This window comes from Manis javanica, chromosome 14, assembly GCF_040802235.1.
Source record: "Manis javanica isolate MJ-LG chromosome 14, MJ_LKY, whole genome shotgun sequence".
Classification (NCBI taxonomy): Eukaryota; Metazoa; Chordata; class Mammalia; order Pholidota; family Manidae; genus Manis; species Manis javanica.
Window position 1 is genome coordinate 1,916,043 of NC_133169.1, and position 25,138 is coordinate 1,941,180.

General features: G+C 45.1%; 1 protein-coding gene across 3 annotated transcripts; it reads right to left on the reverse strand.

Annotated features, from left to right (window-relative positions):
* On the reverse strand, positions 1-24,608 carry TIPRL (TOR signaling pathway regulator). 3 transcript variants are annotated; one of them, XM_073221996.1, is made up of 7 exons: positions 24,590-24,608; positions 15,147-15,326; positions 14,394-14,493; positions 7,420-7,551; positions 4,337-4,432; positions 2,589-2,651; positions 1-1,622 (listed from the first exon to the last, which is right to left on the reverse strand). In XM_073221996.1, the coding sequence occupies exons 2-7, from the start codon at positions 15,305-15,307 to the stop codon at positions 1,479-1,481; spliced, it is 696 nt and encodes a 231-aa protein (XP_073078097.1). In that variant the 5' UTR covers positions 15,308-15,326; positions 24,590-24,608; the 3' UTR covers positions 1-1,478. The 3 variants fall into 3 exon arrangements, with proteins under 3 accessions (XP_073078097.1, XP_036879747.2, XP_073078096.1); XM_037023852.2 differs by lacking the exon at positions 24,590-24,608 and adding an exon at positions 17,387-17,650; XM_073221995.1 differs by lacking the exon at positions 24,590-24,608 and adding an exon at positions 16,610-16,878.
* Positions 24,609-25,138: the final 530 nt, after the last annotated feature.

Consider the following 25,138-nt stretch of genomic DNA (forward strand, 5'->3'; position numbering starts at 1 on the left):
AAAGGTATGCCAGAACATTTTTTAATTAAGCTTCAAGAAAAATTGAAATAAATGAAATAGCAAAACAGATCAGTAATTCCTTATTATTTAACCTTTTACAAAAAGACAGTCGGAACAAATAAATATAAAATGGTATGTGTCTTACTTAGCAATGGACAAATACAGGTTTTCTTGGTATTCTCCACAAAAATAAGCTAATGAAGCTTCCAGAAGTTGACTCATCCTATCTATTGCCTGCTCTCTATAGAAAGGTCAATTATTTAATTCCCTACAATTTTTAACAATGGATTCTTGAAATAAGTAATCGAAAACTGACTCAGGGACTAAGACACCTGAACCAAGTTAAAAATATACATATGATGTTGCCCAGAAACTTCAACTAACGAATATTCTTACAAGTTTTTCACTTCTTACCATTTGTGTGAATAAAGAGTCTATTCTGTTAAAATCTGCACGGCAAATAAAATGAGAGCTAGGTACAATATGTACACTTTTATGTCCTAAGAGAAAACATTAAATACAGATATATTTAACATACAGTGAACATGCCATGTATTTTCTTAAAGCCAACAAAATCCTGATTTCCTGTGCCTTACAGGGGACGCAGTAGAAGACAAATACCAAATCATTTGGGACCAAATCAAGTCATAAAATTAGCTGTACAACGATAAAATTAGCTGTACAACGAAACAAATTCGATATTCAATGGATATCAATGGATGTATCCATTTGGAGGTCGCGTGGACAAAGGACGTAAACAATGTCAGTACAAGTAGAAGCGCACATAAGAAACAGCACCTGGAGGTGGGGGGGTGCGGGGGGACAGACAGCTCTGCGTCCCACCGGGCATGGGCAAATCCCACTCAAGTGTTGCCATGGACACAACACTCTAGGTTCTCCCAAACCCCAGTCATTCAGTTCTAGTCTGAAACTTTCTTTAAACTTCAAAAGCCAATTTAAATTTAGGGGGGAAACCTTTTTTTAATTTGTGGCTAAAGATCATTAAAGTTTGAGATCAATTTCCTAGAAGGCAAGTCGTGACTCTCCCGAAGTGTGAACAAACGTCACAGAGCCCGAGGTAAAGAGCCAGTTGGCCGATGTGCTCAGTCAGGACTCCTACAGGGTCCCAAGGTGCTGCCACTCAGCGATTTAATCAGCCACCTCATGCCAGAAGGCAGTGCTCCATGATGGATGCGGGTCGTACCCGCTGCTCATGAGACTGATGAGACCCCACCAACTCAGGAGTTTACAAATCCAAATTTCACTCCAGAAAGTACCAATCTGGAATATGGATTTGCAGACAGACAGTACAGATAACAGTTGAGTGGAAGCTGCTTGCAATCACCTTTTATTTTTTCTCCTTTAGGGCTACAGAAAATCTGCACATAGACAAGGCCATTAACTCTCACAATAAAAATACACCTCAAGTAGCCAAGGCCTCCAGTCAGATTCCAGGCGAGGAGGCGCCGGACCTCATCCTATTCCACAGGACTGCTTCCCTGCAAGCCTGCAGGGTTGGCATCCATTCTCTCTGGGAAGATCAGCTTCTCACAAACTGCCTCCTTTATCGGTAAATACTGGGAAACCTCATTAGGTTCCGTGAAGAGGGAAGGTGGAACGTGCTAGGAAATACACAAATCGTATCAGCATTACTGTTCCTGCACCGACACATCTGAGAAATGTGCTGGTTCAGCATCCATGAAGCATGCCCATTTTAAAATGAGGTGCCGTGGCTACAGACGAGGGGCATCTCCAGGTGCTCCCGGCAATAGGCATCTCATTACCGAATCACTGAGCTCGGTTACTGAATCATTTCCACATAGGTCATAGGATACGTTATTTATAATGTTCCATAAACATCCTTATAATGCTTCCATAAACGTCCTAAGAATTTAACATCTTGATCCAATTTCCCTTCCCCGTTGCTTTTGTCCCTTGGAAGCACAAGCCTTCAGTGAGAGCCCAGTATGTGGTCGACAACAGTCTTCATGTAACTTTTCTAACCCACGTGTACTCTACACTGACAGAAATAAGGTCTAAGGGTGAAAAAGAAATACATCAAGTTTGCAGGAAGATAATCACTTTTTAATCAACCCATTACAGTGTCCTACAGACTTGGAGAAGCCCTTTACAAGACCCAGGGGAGCAAAAAATAACAAAAAAGTATGCCAAAACAAACAAGCCATGGTGCAGAATTACCACATTTTAGGAAGAAAAAAGGAGACTGGGTGAAAAGAAATTATAGAGTGATGATAAGTGGAAAGAACATCCAGTCGGTACCAGTTACAGCTCCACCACCAACCGGCTGGGACTTGGGGTAAGCCATTTCTGGGTTTCAGCTTGTCCAGAAAAAAATGTGGAAATAACCCTGGCTGATGGCTAAGGTACCTAGCAACTCTAACTGTTCTTGTATTTGAGTAAGTGCAAAAAAGTTATGCACCAGTAGGATTTATGCTATAGCCCTGCTGAGTGAATGAGTGGTTTTAGGGTTACAGATTAGGGGGGACAGGAGGGGCCCAGGGGGGATTCCATACTTAACATGAAACATCAAAACTCAACTTCTAAAAAGTGATACTTAAATACTGTACCAGTAAATTAGCAATTGTGCTCTCTCGTGATGTATATTCTCGTAACATGTAGGTCTTGCCGGCCTGTTTGAAAATAAGAAAAGGTTGCAATATTACAAATTCTTCCTATTATATAGAGCTGCCCACATTTTAGAGCAGGTTGTGAAAGTAGCACATAGTCCATCGAGAGATCTTATTCTACAATGAGATAAATAATTTTCCACTAAGAATTGGGAATTATTAATTATAATCTCAATAGATAAGAGTAGTATCAGATATACCTATGTAAACAGATTTAATAATCACCATGTAAGAGAAGCAAAAATTTCATTTTGGAAGAAAATACATATGTTTATAAATGAGATACTCAAGAAATGCCAAACTTCATGTATGGAAATACATTTTTTCCCTTAAACTACATTACCATCTACCTGCATAACCATGGCTACTTCTATGCTCCAAAAAAAAGTTTGAACAAATTTTATTCTCTCCCATTTCCACAAAGTTCCTGTCAAATTGCTTATTTAAAATCACTTTCTTGGTACTTCAACTTTTCCCTTAAGACTTTTTAAAGTTACGTTTTAGAAAGCAATTTATTGCAAATTGTTTATTGGAATAAATATTATTCAATAAAAGAAAAATCACAAGGTTATATTCCATTAAAGTTTCAGTATTTTATTTCAATAAGAATACATTAATGCTTATTGTAAAAAAGTGAAATAATATAAAAGTATAGAGCATAAATCAGCAGCAATCACAGCCTCTATAGATACCACGGTCCTTTACCATTTAGAAGTCACTACGTAAAACCTTATATACACAGATGCCAACTCGTTTTTTTTAAGATTTGCTGTTAATGTTAATGGTTGTATATTTTTTACTATATGGATATATGGATATAAAATAAACAACTCAATACTATTCAATGGGCATTATGCTCCTTCCTTCTGTCTTTTTTGCTATTAAAAACAGTAGCATCACCACAGTGTTTTAGGCGAACAGAAATCCAACCCCACCCCCTGGGTACCGCCTAGTAACTGTGCGCTTGGCCCAGGGACTCGATCTCTGGCTTAGTCGCTGCAGCTGTAAACCAGCGCTAGTGACAGCACGTGTTTCACAGGGATATTTTGAGAGCAAACGAACCACTGCAATGACTACCTCTGGTGCTGGCGGCCTCGTCTCTAATTCATCATTCTATGTGACCACAAATTTAAAGTTAAAAATTAATTCAAAAGGATGGGCTGCTATTAAGCTCTTAGAAAAATTTTCATGACCCAATTCCAGATCCCCCTCCCCTGACTTTCTAACACTTATTTCTTTAAAACCTTTATATTAGTAACAGTTCCTTCAGATGGAGCACAGAGATTTTGTACTTCAGATCAGTTATCAAAATAATTATGAAATACAAATTTCAGGGCATGTGATTGGTATTTTTAATATCAGGACATTATATAATCAATACATATTATAAACAAAAGTAAGAGTTAATGACAGTTTTCTTAAACACAGATGAAGTATACATGAGGTTTTTTAAACAGCATCAGACCCCCTGCTAGGGAATGTCTTTTAGAAAACATTTTTCAGCTGCCAGAACTTTTGAAACAGATGGAATGTTCGGTGACCAGGCAGCCAGCAGTGAGTGAGAAATACCCCGTCATGAAGGCTAGAAGGTCCCACAGAACACAAAGCATTATCTGACTGCACATTCTCAGACTGACGATGGAAAAAGGACACTGTCAATTGTAGATTTGCTAAGTGAGAACAGGTACCTCATGGTAAAGTCTTGTGTCATTCATCCTGATAAGCACCCCATCGATTCTCAAGAAAAACCGCAACAGCAGGAAAAAGCTAGAAGGCATTACTCTCTGGGAAAACAAAAAGTACATTAATATTTAAAGAATGTTAAATATTTCATTATTCCGCTAAAAGAAAAAATATCATACAGATGTTAGAGGGCGGCTGAATCAGCAGCAAACAGAAACCTCTGAACTAGAGGTGTTTCTGTCCCAGCTTCACTGAACGCTCAAACCTGTTTCTATTAGATTATTTTGCATCCTGGTTTCAGTTTCCTGCAATAGGAAAATGTTTTTTCTAGGTCAGAAGACACTGAGGTTAAAAAGTCTCAAACATACCTAAGTCATGTCAAAATCATAATGTTCACTTCAAAAAATGACAGTGACATAGTCAATGTCAGAACCAGCAATGCTAAAGTGCAAGAACCACTTAGTTCTTTGTTGCTACTTAACTTTTATTCACTTCACATAAAATAAAGATGAGAGACCTAAATGGTTCATTCAGGGCAACCACGGGTTCACACTGCCCACGATGGCTTAGCAAACCACTGTGCCATGTCCTCAGCATCCTTCATCTGTGTCACATCCACTCACTACTGTTTCCCAAGTGTAACCACTGAGGAAAGCCAGCTTGCCGGGAGAGTAAGAGGTGGGTCCTGGTGGCAGCAACGGAGGGTTTGGATGGGGTGTGAGGTCTTCAGGTCTTTAAAAAGAATATGCTCAACCATTTACTAAACTAGCACCTACTGTCTAGTAAGTGTCGAGTTCTGAAGACAGTAGGTCATGGATTTACATATATGAAAAGATATGATCCCAATGGTCAAGAAGTTTATCAAAGAGGGAAATAGATAAAATGATGTGGTAGCTGTAGTAATACAGGTATGCTTAAGGTTCAATAAGCATTCAGAGAAAGAAGGACCTAAGCCTACTGAAGAAAATCAGAGAAGGCAAGGGAAAGCTGCCCATGGAAATGGGACCTGGGGCTGGGAAGAATCCCAGAAAGAGGAAAGAGCGTGTACGAAAGTCCTGAGCATGTAGGAGGGAGGTGTGTTCAGGACACTATGCCCCTCACCCAACTCTGAGAACACTGTGTGAGTGAGACGACGCTGTGTACCTCATACCCAGTCAAGTAAGTGTCTATGTGCCTCATACCACCAGGCAAACTCCGAGCAAAAGATACAAAGTAGTCCTTAAAATATATATATATATATATATATATATATATTAGACGTTCCTTGGAGAGCTTTGTTAAATTAAAAATAATCTGTGATGATTCACATTTTATTTGAAAGCAATTGAGAAAATGCATTTTTAAGTCAGTAAAAGCTCTATGTTAAAGGCCAATTAACCCCCAAGTGACCTTTAAGTGGAAGGACCCAGCAAGGGCTTTGGGAATGGCTACCATACTTCATTCTCCAGCAGCGGCACTAACATGACAGCCTGAAGCAGTCACCAACTCTGACAACCGACCAGCTCAGAAAACACATCAATCTCCCTGTGCCCCACTGCCAGGCCCCTCCCTGGTCTGGCCCAACAAACTTACATGCCTGATGCTCACCAGGGACCGCCTCCTCTAAGAAGCCTTTCCTGACCTCTCCCTCCATTCCGTTTGTCTACCCATCCTCCATCTCATCACACACACAGCAAGCGCACTATGGATGGACCTCAGAATAATGATGGATAAGAAATCAGAATAATTCTTTGTCTTAGAGGGTTTCTAATCTGCCTAGGTAATTGTGGGGAGACTCCAGGTTTGGGGTCCCTGAAACAGAAGCAGACTTATCTCCATCCTATTTCCCTTTCCGCCTATCACCAAGCAGGAAGCATCTCTCTCTCCTGTCTAGACTAATCCTTCTATCGAACTAGATCTAAGAAAAGATTACAAACAAGGGCAGAGAATCAAACTGACACTCTGTGACTGACCTTGGACAAGCTATTTAATATCTCTGACCCCCATTTCCTCATCTGTAAAATAAGGATATGAAAGAATTCACTGCATGGAATTTTCCTGAGGGCTAAATGAGAGAACACAGGTAAGAATCCAGAAGGGCGTCTATAGGTGACAGAAATGCTCAGTGGCCTCTGCTCCCAGCTCCCGGCACAGAGCTCCTGACACCCTTGTCAGCTTCTAAGTGGTAAGAGCACCAGGAGGATCTTTTGTTCTAATGAGGCGCCCCTGTGGGGGCTCCTGGTTGGAGGCCAGCCCCCAGAAAGACCAGCCATGATTAGCACTTGGGATTTTCAGCCCCACCTTCCCTCCTCCAGAAGGGAAGAGGCGTTGGAAATGGAATTAATAACTGACCATGCCTACTGGAAGAAGCCTCCAAAAAGCCCAGCAGTAGGGGATTCATGCTGGTAAGTGTGAAGAAAGCATCTTGCAGAGTCTGTGAGCGGTTCTAGCAAATGACCAAACCCAGAGGAAGGAGGTCAGGGGAGGTCCTAAGGGACAGGCATTTAATAAGAAGTTCCCCACCTGAAGGTTTTCTGGAAAGTGTTAGAAACCAATGACACCGTAACAGTAAACCAATATGAGTAAGTGCCAGTTATTCATATGCTCATTAAGCACGTTCCGCCTCCAGCACTAATGGATGCGGTCTGTCCTCCACTGATAGAAGAGAATATGAAAAGAAAAGGAACTTTATACTTGTCATTTCTGTTTTCTACTTCTATACTCAAGGCTGAAGTGCAATTTAATGGTGCACTGAAATTAGGACACGTGGGGCACTTTTTAGAGTGGCATCCACTGGGCTGTCTGGAGAGTCCCACAGTATCTATACTGTGGAAATTAATCTATAATTTTCCACTCAAGTTAAATAATAAGCAAAGGAACTATAAAGTGGCCTATTTTAAAACTGCCTTGCTAAACATAAGTCTTAGCAATACACTAAGGTCCTGTGAATCTTATAATGGATATTAGTAAGATGTACTCTGAACCCAAGTGAAAATTTACCTTCTATCATGTTACAACAGTGTGATTTGAAGTAAGTCTCATATTTCTGAATATTCCATTCTGGAAGAATGGAAGTAAGTTAATATTCAATAAAAATGATAATACTTACAATTTTTACACTCAAGCTTGAAACTCCATGATCATGAAGTTCATCCTCAAACAGGAGAACTTCTTCAAAAAACTTAATCGGTTCTCTGGCTTTCAGTTTCTCTGTGTCTATATGATCTGTTGTAGGCACAACCTGAAAGAAAAGGGTTTAAGAAGGACCACATAAAAATCTGAGAAACCTGGGATGAAAGAGAGCAGCCCGCCGACACGCTGTGCAGAGCCGGGGCGCACCGTTCCCTGGGCGCCACCCGCACACGTCCGGGACGAGACCCGTGCCTAGGGCCTGAAAGACTCAAGACGCTGCAGACGGTGGACACTACAGCTTTGCAGAAACTGGAGCCAGAAGCCCCTGCCTCCCACGTGAGGCAACTGAACTCAGGGCTCTACTGCCCGTGAGAAGGCTGATCGCTGACCAGAGTGTGACGACGGCAGAGGACAGCAGTGACTGTCGCAGAAGCTCAAAGCAGTTTTGTGCTGTGAGTTTGTGCAGGATTCCCAGGAGGTGAAAGCTCAGCCCTCTGTGGTTTCCTGTCAAACTCCGTGCAGCTGGCGTGAGCCCCCACCTGAAGGTGAAATCGGGGAGCAGGGAAGGGAGGTGAGGGGTGGGGATACAGCAGCACATTACAGCCCCTTGCGTCTCCTCAATGTGTGCGATCAATTTAAGACCAAAGCTGGTGCCTCTAGGACTGCCTAAGTGCTAGCATAAAGCTTTGGTTAGTATTAAAGAAACACAACTTCTAAATTCCTTACTTTTTAAACAGTTTTAGTTCAAAAGAGCACATTTGAAAGATCTTCCTCATAGGCACACCTGACTTCAAAAATCAATTAAATCCAACAGGATTCAAAATGGTAGCATGAGAGGTGAGACAGAGAACTCCTCCCAAAACCACAAATAGTATGAAAATGTAGTTAATTGATACAACTAACCCTAAAACAGCAACAGGAAAGAAGGCTGCACAAGACTGCACACAGACCTCAGGAACAGAGCAGACCTCATGGAACAGGGTAACGTACCAAAGCCTGGGTCCGGCGGGACCCAGGCCCGTCCCCCACCCCAGCTCACCGGCGGGAGGAGGAGGGGGTGGAAGCCCAGGACTGCTGAACACCCAGCTCTGGAGCTCTGCTTTGGGAGCAGAGACCTACACTGTGTGGTGCTCTGGGGTTGGGGAGCTGGGACAGGCGGAGTGCCTGAGAGACGGATTCCGGCCGTTTGAGGAGGACGGGATCCACACCCGGCCGCTCTGAGAGGCTTCCCAGCAGCGAGAGGGCTGCTGAAGGAGTGGGCTTTGCGCGGAGCTTGCTACACGGGAGAAGGGACAGGGGGACGAGGTTGTCTGGGCGCGCTCTGCCCAGCAGGATGGGAACTTTGAGGATCTCAGGTGCCCCATCCCCCTGGCTGGCTGCTCAGCTCCGAGGCCCCCACTGTGACACACAGCCTGCCGAGCCTCCCTCCTGGCCTGACAGCACCGGCTGGCAAAGTGGCAGTCACAGCGCTGCCGTCAGGCCAGCCAGAGGGAGGCCCCACCCACAACAGCTAGAGATGCCAATCACAGAGGCTTACACCTGGGTGCTCCACCCACTGGCTCTGACACCCGAGACAGGCACCACAGACGGGAATCAGGAAACAGCTCTTTCCTCCCCCCAGGCACCAGCTCTGCTCCCCTACGACCCCCAACCTCACTCTAGGGGCTGAGCAGCTCCAGAGACTGGAGCTTCTGGGCACTAGTGGGCACCACACAGAAATATGAAACATCAAAAGAACATGGTTTAGACCAAAATCTCACAAACCCCAGAAAAAGGACCAAATGAAACTGAACTCACCAATCTTCCTGAAAGAGAGTTCAAAATAAAATCATAAACATGCTTATGGAGGTACAGAAAAATATTCAAGAACTCAGGAACAAATTTAAGTCAGAGATTCAATCATTAAGAAATTCCATATCTGAAATGAAACATACAATGGAGGGATTTAAAAGCAGATTAGACGCTAGCAGAAGAGACAGTAAATGGATAGAAATTAGAGAAGATGAATACAAAGAAGCTGAGGCACAGAGAGAAAAAAGAATCTCTAAGAATGAAAGAATATTGAGAGAACTGTGTGACCAATCCAAATGGAACAATATTCACATTATAGGGGTCCCAGAAGAAGAAGAGAGAGAAAAAGGGATAAAAAGTGTTATTGAGGAGGTAATTGCTGAAAACTTCCCCAATCTGGGGAAGGAGATAGTCTCTCAGGCCATGGAGGTACATAGATATCCCACCACAAGGGACCCAAGGAAGACAACATCAAGACATATAATAATTAAAATGGCAAAGATCAAGGATAAAGACAGACTTTTAAAAGCAGCTAGAGAGAGAAAAAAGATCACCTACAAAGGAAAACCCATCAGGCTATCATTAGACCTCTCAACAGAAACCTTACAGGCCAGAAGGGAGTAGCAAGATATATTTAATGCAATGAAGCAGAAGGGCCTGGAACCAAGAATACTCTACTTGGCAAGGTTATCATTTAAATTTGAAAGAGGGATTAAACAATTTTCAGATAAGCAAAAGTTGAGAGAATTTACCTCCCACAAACCACTTCTACAGTGCATTTTGGAGGGACTCCTATAGATGGAAGTATTCCTAAGGCTAAATAGATGTCACCCAAGGGATAGACAAAGAGCACAGAATATGATTCATAACATACAAAGAATGGAGGAGGAAGAAAAAGGAGGAAAAAATAAAGAACCTTTAGGTTATGTTTGTAATAGCACATGAAGCAAGTTAAACTAGGCTGTTAGATAGTAAGGGAAGCACCCTTGAACCTTTGGTAACCACGAATCTAAAGTCTGCAGTGCAATGGCAATAAGTACATACCTATCAATAATCACCCTAAATGTAAATGGTCTGAATGCACCAATGAAAAGACATAGAATCACTGAATAGATAAAAAAACAAGACCCATCTATATGTTGCCTACAAGAGACTCACTTCAAACCCAAAGACATACACAGTCTGAAAGTAAAGGGATGGAAAAAGATATTTCATACAACAGGGAGAAAAAAGCAGGAGTTGCAGTACTTGTATCATACAAAATAGACTTCAAAACGAAGTAACAAGAGACAAAAAAGGACATAACATAATGATAAAGAGGTCAGTCCAACAAGAGGATATAACTATTATAAATATCTATGCACGCAACACAGGATCACCTACATATGTGAAACAAATACTAACAGAATTAAAGGGGGAAACAGAATGCAATGCATTCATTTTAGGAGACTTCAACACTCCACTCACTCTGAAGGACAGATCAACCAGACAGAAAATAAGTAAAGAGACAGAGGCACTGAACAACCTATTAGAACAGATGGACCTAATGGACGTCTACAGAACAGTACACCCAAAAGCAGCAGAATACACATTCTTCTCAAGTGCACATGGAACATTTTTAAGAATAGATCATTTACTAGGCCACAAAAAGAACCTCAGCAATTTCAAAAAGATCGAAATTGTACCAACCAGCTTCTCAGATCACAAAGTTATGAAACTAGAAATAAATTCCTCAAAGAAAATGAAAAAGCCCACAAACACATGGAGGCTTAATAACATGCTCCTAAATAATCAATAGATCAATGACCAAATAAAAACAGAGATCAAGCAATATATGGAGACAAATGACAACAATAATTCAACACTGCAAAAATCTGTGGGATGCAGCCAAGGATGTGCTAGGAGGGAAATATATTGCAATACCGGCCTACCTCAGGAAAGAAGAACAATCTCAAATGAACAGTCTAAATTCACAATTAATGAAACTAGAAAAGGAAGAACAAATGAGGCCCAAAGTGAGTAGAAGGAGGGCCATAATAAAGATTAAAGCAGAAATAAATAAAATTGAGTAGAATAAAACAACAGAAAGAATCAATGAAAGCAGGAGCTGGTTCTTCGAGAAAATAAACAAAATAGATAAACCCCTAGCCAGACTTATCAAGAAAAAAAGAGAGTCTACACACATAAACAGAATCAGAAATGAGAAAAGAAAAATCACTACAGACAGCACAGAAATACAAAGAATTATGAGAGAATACTATGAAAAATTATATGGTAACAAACTGGATAACCTAGAAGAAATGAGCAACTTTCTAGAAAAATACAACCTTCCAAGGCTGACCCAGGAAGAAACAGAAAATCTGAATAGACCAATTACAAGCAAAGAAATTGAATTGGCATCAAAAAACTACCGAGGCAAAACATCCTACAGTGTGGGAGGATATATTCATAAATGACGTATCCGACAAGGGGCTGACATCCAAATTAAGTTATATAAAGAGCTCACACACCTCAACAAACAAAAAGCAAATAAGCCAATTAAAAAACGGGCAGAGGAGCTGAAGAGAGACACTTCTCCAGAAATTCAGATGGCCAATAGACACATGAAAAGATGCTCCACTTCGCTAGTCATCAGAGAAATGCAAATTAAAACCACACTGAGGTATCACCTCACACCAGGAAGGATGGCCACCATCCATAAGACAAACAACAAATGCTGGCGAGGCTGTGGAGAAAGGGGAACCCTCCTACACTGCTGGTGGGAATGCAAATTAGTTCAACCATTGTGGAAAGCAGTATGGAGGTTCCTCAAAAACCTCAAAATAGAAATACCATTTGACCCTGGAATTCCACTCCTAGGAATTTACCCTAAGAATGCAGGAGCCCAGTTTGAAAAAGACAGGTGCATCCCTATGTTTATGGCATCACTATTTACAATAGCCAAGAAATGGAAGCAACCTAAGTGTCCATCAGTAGATGAACAGATAAAGAAGATGTGGTACATATACACAATGGAATATTATTCAGCCATAAGAAAACAAATCCTCCCATTTGCAACAACATGGATGGAGCTGGAGGGTGTGATGCTCAGTGAAATAAGCCAGGCAGAGAAAGACAAGTACCAAATGATTTCCCTCATCTGTGGAGAAGGAGAACCAAGAGAAAACTGAAGGAGCAAAAGAGCAGCAGAAGCACAGAACCCACGAATGGACGAACAGTTACCAAAGGGAAAGGGACTGGGGAGGACGGGTGGGAAGGGAGGAGGGGAATAAGGGGCATCATGATTAGCACACATAATATAGGGTGGTGGGGGTGCAAAGGGAAGGCAGTGTATACAGAGAAGACAAGTAGTGACTCTACAGCATCTTACTACGCTGATGGACGGTGACTGTAATGGGGTATGGGGGGGGACTTGATAATGGGGGGAGTCTAGTAACCATAATACACTTCAAGTAATTGTACATTAATGATATCAAAATAAAAAATCAAAAAGGGATAAAAACTCAAATTTCAGTTAAATAAACTCAAATTATTCAACTAAATAAAAAAACAAATAACCCCTTTTTTAAATGGGCAAAGGATCTGAAAAAAGAAGAAAAAAAAATTTAATTAAACCCTTATATGAACTTTCTCATTAGTAAATTGGCTACTTCACTGTTTCATATATGTCTTCACTAAGTGATGGGTAAAAATGAATCTGTCAGTTTTGCCATTTACTTGTTCTTATAAAATATTTGAAAGAAAAAGACAGAAAATAATTATATAAAACATGGGTTAGGGACATTCATCCTATCTGACTTATCTATGCTCTTCATTTGCAAGGACATGTATGTTTAAAAATTTATATATCTCAGCCCTGTCTCTTTCTCAACTCAAGAATGAATGAATGAATGAACAAATACAAGTTCTCTCAAAACCTGGTGTGTGTCTTGGGAGCAGCACAGATAAATACCACTGGAATGCAGGAGTGGCAGAAAACTCCTACGAAATTCCACCTTCCCAACACTCCAGTGTAACCTCTCAGGGACAAGGAGCCCTTACACAGCCCTCACTCCTTAACATTCCTGCCTGAGCACCTGCATACGGAACAGGGCCTCCAGTCCTTAACGATTAATGCAAACAGTTTACACTGAAATAAATCTCATTCTCCATAACAGAATGTGATATTTAATATTCATAAACATGCAGCCTAAGTTAAATTTCTTTATTTCAGTCATACTGCAGAATTTCAAAATAACAGCTAAGCTCCCGCCAATTAGGAGACCTATCAATTCCACGTTCCTACTGTCATTTACCATGAAGTGAACCTCTGTTCAAGGGCTTAAACAGATGTAACTTACCATTCACACAGAGCTTTAGAATTTATTAAGAGCCTTCCCACAGATCTCATCAGAACTCTGCTGTGAGGTAGACATTTCAGTTTACGCAATTTGCTGGGAAAGCTGCGGCTCGAGAAGACTGTAGTTTGCCTGAAGTCACGCCAGGCTCACACACAGAACAGGGAGGACAAAAATCCAAGTCTGACCGAACATCCGATTTGCCCACCTACCTGTTCATCTGCAGAACTGCAGGTTACCCAGCAGGCTCTGTGGAAATCACCTAACGCACTTTACCAAGGACAGATACACATTTCAATGCTTCTTGGAGGCAAGCTGCCACTGCTACCAACCACACTTTTAAGAATGAAAACTGTGTCACAGGGAAGGCAGTACAGCACAGAGAAGACAAATCTACAGCATCATACTACTCGGACAGACAGCGACTGCAAAGAGCGGGTGAGGACTTGATAATATGGGTGAATGTTGAAACCACACTGCTGTTCATGTGAAACCTTCATAAAATTATATCAATGATACTTCAGTAAAAAAAAAAAGGATTCATATTCAAAATATTTAAGGTATACCCACAGATCAATAAATAAAGGGTAAATAAAATGAGACATAATTCTAAGAAAGAAAAAAATAGTAATAAAAATTATGGCATTATGGCCTTTTGTTTTCTGCTGATAACCAGTAAGCAAAATCCCCTCACATTAGGTTCTGGGAGCTCCCACAATACAAAGTAAACAGGATGAAATTAGTAGCAAAACAACCCCCATGACTAGAAAGTTTTAATGGTCCCAGACAATGTAAAAATATAAAATCAAAATAAAAAATGTACCTTTAACTTAAGTGACTCTCCCAGCAACGTTCCCTTATAGTCAGTCGTGTAGGTCCAGTCGTGTGGTTTGATGACCTCCTTGGGGTGCTCACCCTCCACCCTCAAACAGCAGAATGAGAAGGATCAGACCCAGGGGTGCAGAACACCAAATGACATTCTACAAATAACGTAAAGTCTTGCACTAGACACACATACTTGTCATAGCTCATAATTCACCAGTACAAGACCTTTCTTAGCTTCTCTGCACAGTACTGTCATTTAGCTTGTCACACGCTCATGTTGTGTCTCTGGTTCGTCTGCCCACTGCCCAAGAACATGATTCAAAGGCTTACACTTCTTTCTACTTCCAAGGTACTTAGTACACAACACAACAGGCACAAAGTAAATAACTGCTGGTTTAATTATCAAAGAAAACATACTTTTATTTCAATCCTCCTCAAATTTTCAATGCAAATTTTAAGGAAACATTTTTCTTCAAAAATAGGAACATTGAAGGACAGAGAGCACTGCCTCTTCACTGAAGAACACTGACAGCGCAAAGGAAACCAACCACACAGTTGGGCTCAACTGTCATTTGATTTAATTCAACAGGTACTCAAGAGGTGGGGTAGCTCATCTCCATTTTGTGAATTCTAGAATGACCCAACTATCAAGTTTAATAATCCTACTAGCTCCTCACTGTAATAAAAATGCACATGACTATTTCTTCAACTCTTTTCTGTCTGCTTAGCCCCTAACTGCCCATATTCTCACCTGCCTTCCTGCCACTCTTCAGCACAGGCTACTTTGAGCATTCCTTGGTAGTTGTTCACACATCTTAATGCGTCTGTAGCATTGAATTCAATCCCAAAGCCAGAGCAATGCTGGATCCTTAAAACGTTGTCTCCAAACATCATTTCAGGGAGAGATGGCATATGCAATTCATCAGCTAACCTAGGTGTGACCAAAAGTCGGGTAAAATTTCCAATATGGTTATAATTATAAAGTGTCTGAGAGTCAAAAGTTTTAACATGATCTGAGTGAAGTTCTAAGGGACCCTGAATAAAACACAAATGCTTAGTGCAAGTGTTCTATTGATAAAAAAGCAGGGAAATGGGACAAGGGTCATGCCACTGTAAAATCTACTTAGCCTGCAAAAAAGACCCAGAGCTTATTATTCTTTAACTTAATCTATGTGCTGTTTTCCCTCTTCTTCCAATACCTTAATCAATTAAGTAACTTTGTATCCAGGACAAGAAAGAGACAGACCTCCGAAGTGTAAGTGAACCTCTATGGGTAAAGAATGCTGAGAGCTGGACCGACAGTCACCTAAATATCCCCATTCTTAAGACAAAAATTCAAAGGAATCATGAATCACCTGTATACATCGTGCCTTACGGTGACGTCTACCCAAAAGGCCCAAACCCTGAACCCTTCAGTGCACCTCTTCTCTGAGGTGGCCCCAGTCCCATCCGAGTGTGTACTCTGTTATCAAATGAACTTTTCTTATTGCATTAGCCTGTCGCACTTCGTCTCTGAACTCTTCTCCTTGATAAAGACAGGAACTCCCCGACCTCCACCTCCGGTGCTAAAAGTCTTTGTCACTTTGCTATTTCATTCAGCTTTCTATTCTCAATGCAATGTTTTCTCTCTCTCCGTTTCACTTCAGACCAATAGGGAAGTAGAAATTCTCAGAATATAATCTCGCTTCATCCATTGCTCCGTAGGTCCCCCACATTCTGGAGTGGCAGGATGTAATGCCCGCGCTGTGCAGATCAAGTGGACACTGGACACCAGGTGACCCTGGCTTTAGGAGTGGGCAGGGGCTGCGCCCCAGGCGGAGTAGGAGTTCAATGAGCTTCCCTTTCCTCCCGCCGTTTTTCCTTCCTCTCTTCTCTATTCAAGCAAACCTGCCTGCGCCCACCTTGCCTCCGACCTGCTCCTCCTTGGAGTGCATTCAAATAAAGCCTTAACTCTGCTCTGCTGGGTCTCTGCCCTCCCGTTCTTGGTCGTCGCGGGGACAACCCCCGGCACAAGTGCCTAACTACATCTTCACGCCATGACCCACACACATCTCACCCAACAAACCCGACTCCTCCTCTCCGACAGCCGCCGGGGATCTGCCCCTTCCCCCGCGTTTCTCACCCTGGTCAAGGGCAATGCCTCCCACCCGGCAGCCGGGGCCCGAAATCCCGCGGGCAGCCCAGGTTCCTCTCTCTCCCTCCTCCTCGCGTCACCTGGCCATCAAATGCAGGGCAGTCCTCCGAAACCCCGCGTCTCCGGTCTCCGAGCCCAGCCCCGCAGCCCCCGGCCCACCCTGCACCTCACCGTCAGGGCGCACAGCTGGGAACCTCACCGCTTTGTACACAGCCACACCGGCCGCAGTCCCACCGGGGACAAGACTCCCTCGCCTGGCGCAGACCTCCCGGTGCCTCCACCCCGGGGCCTACGTCTCGCTTCCCCTCACGCTCCAATCACACACAACAGGTCTGCGCACAAAGCAGGGCTCCCTCTCCCCGACGCCCGGCTCCTCGCGTCACCCCGACCCCCCCCCACTTGGTCACGACTCAGTCCTAGCGCCACAGCTCCCGCGCGGCCGGCCTCCCACGCCCCCCGCCTTCCCGGAGACGCAGTTCGGGCCCCCCGATGTCTGCTGTGACCCGCGCAGGCGCCTCTCCCAGTTACGCTCGCGGCGCCGTAACTGTCTGCAGCTCCCTGCTCTGCGGGTCCCCGAGGCAGGAGCTCATTTACCCCCCGCGTCTCGGGCGCCCGCCCAGCCCCCGACGCGCTCAAAACCGAGCCTAGGCGCCACCCCCGTGACCGACGCCAGGCAGACGGTCACAGCCCCCAGAAAAAGCCGCGTGCGGGGGCGAAGGCAGGGCGGGTAGGCCCCGGGGGGCCGCGCCCGCAGCAGGCGAACAGCCCACCGCGGGGAGGCGGCGGGGGGCTCGCCGCGGCCGCTCGGAGGCCGCGCCCCGAGGCCCGAGCCCCGCCCGCCCGCGCCGCTGCCTCACTTCTCCACGTCCGCCGACTTCATGATGTGCGTCTTGGCGGCCGTCAGCCTCCACGGCCCGAAGGAGAAGTCCTGGCGGCAGCTCTGGAAGCCGTGGATCATCATGGCCGCGGCGGGGCCTGCGCGCGCCTCACGGCACAGCCCGACGCGGCGGCGATAGCGGCGGCCGACCCGTGAGCCTCCGCCTCCCACGGCCCGGCGCCGTTACCATGCCCGCCCCCGCTTTCGCTTCCGGGCCGGGCTGCCACTGTTCGTAACCCACGTCCTACGCCGTGACGCACGCGGAAGGCCTGCGAGCCTCCGGGGGCGGGGCTTCACCTCGGGGCGGGGCCCCGGATGACGTCATCCCGGGAGTTTGCGGCCGGCGGGGCGGAGAAGGCGAGTCCGGCCTGAGCGCTCAGGCTCTGCCCACACCGCAGCCGCCTCGCGTGCGGACCGCGCGGCGTGGAGAGGAAGTGCCCTGCACTTTTGTTGAAGCCAGAAAAAAAAAGATCCTTATTGTTTAGGAGGTCCAACACTTACGTGATTTAGAAGTGGACATCCCGCCCCTTGCCTGACACACTCCTAACATCCTTAGGGCATTTCAAGCCTTTCTGATCTGGCTGCTGCCGAGGCACCTGGCATGGGGGAAACGCTGCAGACCGGGTGCCAAATCCGCTTTTGAACCCTGTTTTGTGTATCCTTGGGCAAACCATTTAACCAACGGTTTTGGCTTCAATTGCTTCAAAATGAGATGGATGGTTTGATGTTAGGGCATCTCCCAAGTCTGTCTGTACGGCCCCATTTCCAGGGACTCCGTTAGCCCTCCCACCTGCACTCAACCCTACCTCTGAGCTTTTACTCCTGCTGTTCTACCTGCTTGGAACAGTCATACTCAAACCTGAGTTCTTTCAGGCTCAACCTGGCACCTTCGGAAAATACAGATGTTCCAGGCCCAGCCTCCACCCCTTGCCTTGCCCTAGCCTGGTAAGATCTGCCTTGGACTGATAGGTGTCTTTCAAAAGGCTTTTCCTGAACCCTGGAGGCTAGACTTAATCTCTTCTTTCTCTGAGCCAACATGATGATTTAAGTCAACTTCCCTTATTCCAGTTATCACTGTCCATGCATTCATCCAAATGAATGTCAAGTAATAAACAAGTAAACAAACAAAATTTATGATTTCAGACATAGATAAATTCTGTGCAGAACATTAAGCAACTTAATTGGAAATGTGTGTGTGTGTGTGTGTGTGTGTGTGTGTGTGTGTGTGTGTGTGTGTGTGGAACAGACTGGGGTACAGATGCAGTGATCAGAAGAGCCGTTTGTGTGGAGGTGACACTCAGCAGTGACCTGCCAAAGGAAAGAAGACCCAAGAAAAATCTGGAAGAAGAACATTCCAGTCATTAGATATTAAGGCCCAAAAGAGGTAGTGGGCTTGTCACGTTTTAGGAAGGCCGCTGTGGCTGGAGTGGAGGGAACTGGGAAGAGTTGAGAGGGACAGTGAGAGACTCCATCCTGTAGGTGTGAATATTGTAAGCCATACCATATTTTTTCTCGACAACCTTATTAAATGAACGTACAATTCCTCAAAAAAAAATCTTCATTCATCAGACTTTACCATCTCTAAACAGCCTGTGTCATTTATGAGGCCCTAATGATTAGAATGTTCTTTCTCCCTTAGATTAAGCTAAAATCTGCTTCCTTGTTACTTACATTATTTGAACCTGGTTTTGCCCTCTGGAGTACCATGGGGCAAACATACTCCTTCCACATGACCGTTCTGACTTTAAAACAATGTTCATGCTTTCCCCTTGTCTCTCTGTTCATCCACTTACTTATCCATCTGTCTAACCATCCACCCATCTACCTGCCTGTTTCTTCAATGAATATCTACATTTCTAAGATATGAGGCACTGTACTTCAAGAAAGATATTACAATGAAGAATATGAATAAGCTATGATATTCCCCAGCCTCAAGCAACTTTGTTCAACATGCCAAGGATATATAGATACACAAGACATTGTCTGTAATCTCAAGTATAAGATCAACTGCACTCAAGTATAAGAAATGAAGTAAATAGATAAACTCCACCACATGACATCTGTGGGACTAAAATGGTGTGTGTTTACATGAGCATGATACCAGGGCTGGAGGGAGGGAGAGGAATTAATCATCTCTGCATAGGTGAGGAATGATTCCCAAAGGAGCTGATGCAAGGCTTAAAGACAAAAGACTTCACGGTAAGGAGACACGCGACTTCCAGAACAAGGACCAGCAGGTGTGGGCCAGGAGCAGGAAGCAGCTGAGGGCTGCTGGGACATCAGCTTGTCGGGCGGGGATAGGACAGTAATTGAGATGGGCAGGCATGGGCCAAATCACGATGGGATTTGATGCTGTGCTAAAGAACTTGGGACTTTTTCCACACCAGGATACATACAAACGCACTAGAATGGAGGAAGAAACTATTAGTGCTTCTCACTCTGTTTATCTCATCTTTCTTTTAGTCCTATTTCTGTGTATGTTTTGTAATGTACATGATATATCACATATTCACGTGCATTTTATTTGTAAGCAAATTAAGGATGCATGCTCACACCTATTAGTGGCGAATGATCAAAAGACTTTGTGGACTGTTGGCTTCACTGGAGGCGGTAGGACAGTGTTTAGAGAGAAGAGGAAATATGGGAGAGGACCAGCAAAGGGAGAAACGTCCGATCCATGGCCTAGAGATCACAAAGCCATAATCAGGATACTGGTCCTCTGACCTGTGTATTCTGTGATGACAAAGAAGGACAGCGGCCACCAAGAGAGAAGACATGGCATGTAAAAAAAAAAAGAAAACTAGATTTTCAGAGGAAGAGCCTGTGGAAACAAGATGTCAGATATGACTGGCTTCCCTTTGTACCCCATGAGTGAAATCCCATACTAATGCTAATATCTGCACGGTGTGCAGGCACTTCTGCATGAACGCTCATGGGCATTAAAATACTGCTCACATTTGTACACTGTATCCATTATCACTCGATTTAACTGTCTCTTCTATCTCAGAACAATTCCTCTCTGTACTATGGTCTATGATACAGAAAGACTGATGTTGCTAATAATTTGGCCAAATTCCCCATCCGTAGGTGCCCCAGCTTCTCTTTCACTCGAGGGGTTCAGAATCTGTGAACTGACTCAGGTCTGGGAACTAGTAGCGAGGCCGTGGCTCCCACGGTGATGTGATCCGAGAGTTTTTACTAGACTCAGGGTTGTGCGGGTAACATAGATCGAGCAGAAAGTTCTCCCATTTGTTTACGCTGCCAAGGTTTCTGTGGGCAAACCCTCTACCCTGGCTGCCTTTTATAGTCACATACTCGTTGCTTTTGGTCCCTGAAGTGTTCCTGCTTGGCCTTTACCAGCTTGGACACCCCTGCAGCCCCATGGACATCAAGGCGTCTCCTCCAGTGGCTCATCACCCACCATCATCCCTGCCCTGCAGAGGCCGATGGTGCACTTCAGGGATGGCAGTGGCCCTTTCTGCAGCACATTTCTTGGTAAAGGGACTGGCATGTCCTCTAGTCCCAGGGAGCACAAGTAGGAGGTGGGTGCACACAGTGCATGTGGGACCCACTCCAACATTCTTGTCACCCTATGAGTTTCATTATTTCTACATCAAACCAAGGAAAACCTGTACCTCTAGTCCTGGCATCAAGGGTCATGGTTGAGTTCAGATTTCAGTAAACCTTCTGAGTAAACAAGTCCCAGCTGTTGGCACCATCATCCACGCATCAATGCCTTCAGCTCACCTGACAAGCACATTCCTCCCTCCCTGGACAGCATCCTCAGATTTTACCCCCACACCTGTTTCCTGGGACTTAGCAGGACATGGCTTTGCTTGCTGTTCACGAGCTCTGGATTCGATTTTGCAGCTGGTCCCCTGGGTATCCTGACACTGAGTAAGCATCTGAAGGCACTGAGAAGGGGTAGGTGTGGGGCACAGAGAACGCTGGCACCCCCTTGCAATTATCTGAGTCAGATGAAGCCATCCTGGGTCTTCAAACAAGTCAGGACCATCTCATTGAGACAGGAAGAGGGGCTGGGGATTGCCGGATCAGGGTACTTGAAGTTTTCCCAAATCTTAGTATCCAAATCGAAATTTCCCACCGTTGGTCTAATCAATGCCCTAAAGTCACGTAAGAGACCTGCAAACCTGCAAGCTGAGCCTCTGTTGAAAGCCAGCCTCCTGCTGGGCTGTAACCGCTTCTTGTTTCCTGCAGTTACAGCCCCGCAGCTCTAAGAAGCCAGAGATACTTACAATAGGCAGCCATAGAAATTACCCAGTTTTCTGGCTTACAATGCACTAAGCCAAGCCTCTAAGTTATATATTCTGTTCCCGCTTAGTGGCTCCCCTGACATCCTTAACATGCATACTTTACAAAGTCTATTAATCTGTATTACCTTCCTCTCAAACATCAGGGCCTCGAAATGTTTTTTCCGACCGCTCACCTCACTGCATGTGATATTTTTCTCCTGCGTCTTTGTAAATATCCATTCTGGCTCTGTTTTTACTAGCTGTCAAAACTGATTTGTTTTTTTTAACTCCTCAAAAGGAATTGTGCTTATATATCAAAACCAAACAGACAAGGCAGCCGTTGGGCGCCCCTGGTGAAGGGGGCTGGGGTGGCAGGCTCTGTGCCCTGTCGGCCTCGGAAGCCTTGATCTCTTCCACCTCATGTCTTGCCCGTATCTGATCAGATTCTCAGTCTCTCTTCGTGGAGTCAAGACCACCAACAAGCCTGGCACTGAGTCAGGATCAGAACCCAGGTCTTTTGACTCAAAATGTGGACAGCCATGGACACCACCAGCTCTCCTTCAAAGGGCCGTGCATGCGCTGGTCTACATTTTAAAAAATTAAGATGACAGCGGCAATAAGAACAGAAAGGGGTGCACGAAAGACCTGGAGTTCTGAAGCAGAACAAAGTAAGTGTGCAGGAGAGATACCTCCGCGCCTCCTCAGCTGGTCCAGACGCTCCTGGCAAACCAGTCATTTCCCCACCTGCAGTGTAGTGGCTTTCCGGGACTGACGCTGTCATCTGGTTTCAGGTTCTCTGGACCCCGCTCCCATCGCCGGCCCAAGCCCAGAGCCGAGGCAACTCAAAATAAGCACCGCAGCAAACGGCAACACACGGCGGAGAGAAAACCCCGCCAGGACGGGCGGTGGGGCAGTGCAACACCTGATGTTTCTTAGTCCACTGGTGCACATCCAGCGTACGAGGCAATCTTATTACCTCTACTTATAAAGCACTGCCAGAATGAAACTCTTGTGTCACCTCCACTGAGAGAACCAGTATTCTCCACCCCAAATCCCCCCAGTTCTACTCCTAGTAAAAGCCCAAGGCCCACTGTGGCCTGTGAGAGCCCCCCGCCCCCCTTCCCTGCCTGACCACCTTCTCCCACTCCCTTCGTGTGCCCCAGCCACCCAGCCTACCCGCTGCTCTCTTAGGACACGGGACACACTCCCGCCTTAGATGCTTTGTAGTAGCCGGTCATCTGTGCAGGACACCCTTTCTCGGACATCCTAAGGATGAGCCCCAGGTATTGGCCTAAATGTCAGATGCTGCAAAAGCCCTAACCTGACATTTATCATTGAAAACTACCGTCTCCTCTGCGTCCAGATGCTCCTTCTTCCGCTCAAATTTTGGTTAAAATGGAGGCTCCTTAAGCGCAGGGGCCTTTGTTTTGCTAAATATCTCAAGAGCACATGATATGTGCTTAACTATTTTTATAACTGATCCCATTCACCTATTTTGTCCAGCCACCCCAGTCCCTTCGGGCAACCCAGTCTGTTCTGTGTTTATGAGTCCATTTCAGGTTTTTTTTTTTCATTTCTTTTGTTTTTTAGATGCCTCACATAAGTGAACTCATGGTATTTGTCTTTCTGACTTATCTTACTCAGCATAATACCCTCTAGACCCATCCATGTTGTTGCAAATAGCAGGATTAATTCTTTTTGATGGCTGAGGAATATTCCATTGTATATAAGCACCACATCTTTTATACCCACTCATCTATCAAAGGACATTTAGGTTGTCTTCATATTTTGACTATTGTAAATAATGCTGCAATAAACATAGGAGTGCATATATCTTTTCAGATTAGTGATTTTATTTTCTTAGGGTAAATTCCCAGGAGTGGAATTGCTGCATCATTTGGTATTTCTATGTTTAGTTTTCTGAGAAACCTCCATAGTGCTTTCCAAAGTGGCTGCACCAATTTACATCCCCACCACGTGTAGAAGGGTTCCTTTCTCCACATCCTCACTGACACTTTATTATCTTGCTATTAATAATTCTGACTGGTAGGAGACAGTATCTCGTGGTTTTGATTTGCATTTCCCTGGTGATTAGTGATATTCAGCATCTTGTCACGTGCCTGTTGGCCATCTGTATGTTTCCTTTAGAAAAGTGTCTCCTCAGGTCCTCTGCCCACTTTGTAATTAGACTCTTTGTGTGTGGGGGGGGTTCTTTTGTATGTGTTCTTTATATATTTGGATATTAGCCCCTTATCAGATATATCACTTGCAAACATTTTCTCCTATTCAGTAGGTTGCATTTTCATTTTGTTGATGGTTTCTTTTGCTTTTTAGTTTGATGTCGTCCCACTTATTTATTTTTGCTTTTGTTTCCCTTGCCTGGGGAGACATATCCAGAAAAAATTTACTGATGCTAATGTTTAAGAGCATATTGCCTATGTTTTCTTTAAAGCGTTATATGGTTTCAGGTCTTACATTTAACCAGCAAAGCCAGTTGGCTGAAGGAACTTAAAAGCAGTCTGTTTACCGGAGTATTTAAAATGTTTTTTTTTAATCCCTGTTTTTGTTTCTTGAATTCGCAACTGGCTTGCTGGTGACCTAGACTGAGTTTCAGCATCCAGTTTTGACTAAATAAAGCGTCTTTCCCATAGGGAAATTAAGGCATCCGTTTACTTTTTTTCCTCCCCATTATCCCATTTGTCCCTGAAGACAAGCTGGGTGTTTGGCAGGTGCTAGACAGGAAATTATTGTTCTAGAAGGTGCGTCAGGGCCTAATAATAAAGAAGAAAGCGGCTCCCACAGTCCCGATCTGTAAACAGGGGAATAATTAATGCAGTTACTGAATCGGATGGCTTTCAAAGGAATGCGGTCCCGCTCTGGGCGCGGCATGTTTTTGCCGGAGTTTGGTGAACTGGGACGTAACCGCTTACCTGATACTTGTCCTGTTCTCGCTCCTTCTTTCGTTTTTAAAGAAGGTTTACTGTTTGCTTCAACTTTTCTTCCGCTTATTAAGCCTGCCGCATAGAAACCGCAGGCGGCCCGGGCGGATGGCGAGCGCGGCGGCGAGCAGGGGGCAGAGGCCGGTGCGGGGGTGCCGTGCGGCCGCGCCGGGCTGGGTGGTGGGGCTGCTCCTTGGCCTCCACTCCCGGGCTCCGGGCTCCTGCCCGGGCTGGCTCCGCGGCGGGGTCCCCGCGCCGGGCCCCGGGCGCGCCGGCGGGAGGAGGGCGCGCGGGGCCCGCGGGGAACCTCAAAGTCCGAGCGCGATGCCGCGGGAGGGAGGGGACGTCCCCGCGGCCGGAACCGCGACGGAGGAGCGGGAGCGGGAGGCCCGGTGCGGACCACGGAGCTGTGCGGGAGAGAAGTGCGGCGAGAGGAGGGGTGAGGGCGGACAAAGCGCAGCCGCGGGCGGGGGCCAGCGGGAGGGGATGGGGCGCGGGGGGGCGGGGCCAGCGGCAGGGGATGGGGCGCGGGGGGGCGGG

What these genes read in the sequence shown, in the direction of transcription:
- TIPRL (XM_037023852.2), bottom strand. Translation starts at nt 17,490, where the DNA reads ATGATGATCCACGGCTTCCAGAGCTGCCGCCAGGACTTCTCCTTCGGG. An exon ending in GAGAGTCACTTAAGTTAAAG is followed by an intron (nt 7,552 to 14,393) that starts GTACATTTTTTA and finishes CTTTTCTTTCAG; the next exon opens with GTTGTGCCTACAACAGATCA. An exon ending in ACACAAGACTTTACCATGAG is followed by an intron (nt 2,652 to 4,336) that starts GTACCTGTTCTC and finishes ATTTTCAAACAG; the next exon opens with GCCGGCAAGACCTACATGTT.